The 498-nt window shown below is 46.2% G+C and overlaps 1 protein-coding gene across 1 annotated transcript in view; it reads right to left on the reverse strand.

Annotated features, from left to right (window-relative positions):
• Positions 1-273: 273 nt before the first annotated feature.
• The window catches only part of lim2.2 (lens intrinsic membrane protein 2.2), a 3,522-nt gene continuing 3,297 nt past the window's right edge, over positions 274-498 (reverse strand). Inside the window, exon 5 of the mRNA XM_010770914.1 lies at positions 274-335. Within this exon, the coding sequence (XP_010769216.1) occupies positions 274-335 (62 nt within the window). The remainder of the gene's footprint in view (positions 336-498) is intronic.

Below are 498 nucleotides of genomic sequence, written 5' to 3' on the forward strand. Positions count from 1 at the left end.
GAGATTTATGCTGGCATGAATGTGGCAAGCGAGGTACATTGTTGCACCTACTCTGGGAATGCCCAGCGGTAAAAAAACTTTGGTCAGAAGTAATATCCTTATTGTCTGAATCTTTAAAAGTTAATTTCCTTACATGTCCCATTGCATGTCTACTGGGTCTCAAGCCAGATGGCAATCCTGCAAGGACTACCGATCGGCTCTGGACATTGGGCTGTTTAGCCACAAAAAGACTCATCCTATTAAACTGGAAGGAACGCAAACCAGCCTGCTTTACTAGGGACTCATGGCTGAGGGAGTATCTGGACCTACTGAACATGGAGCGTGCAGCTTCTCTGCTGGGGGATTTTGAGGGGAGACAGGGGGATTGCGGTTCACTGTCCGCAGCTCTCCTATCTAACCCTGTCAATATGGCATCTCCTGTGTAATGTATAATGTATTGTGTATGTAATGTCCTGTGTATGTCACAATCAGCTGTCTTAGGAAGTCATCCTTGCATCC

This window comes from Notothenia coriiceps, unplaced genomic scaffold (genome assembly GCF_000735185.1).
Source record: "Notothenia coriiceps isolate Sejong01 unplaced genomic scaffold, NC01 NC01_scaffold00009343, whole genome shotgun sequence".
NCBI lineage: Eukaryota > Metazoa > Chordata > Actinopteri > Perciformes > Nototheniidae > Notothenia > Notothenia coriiceps.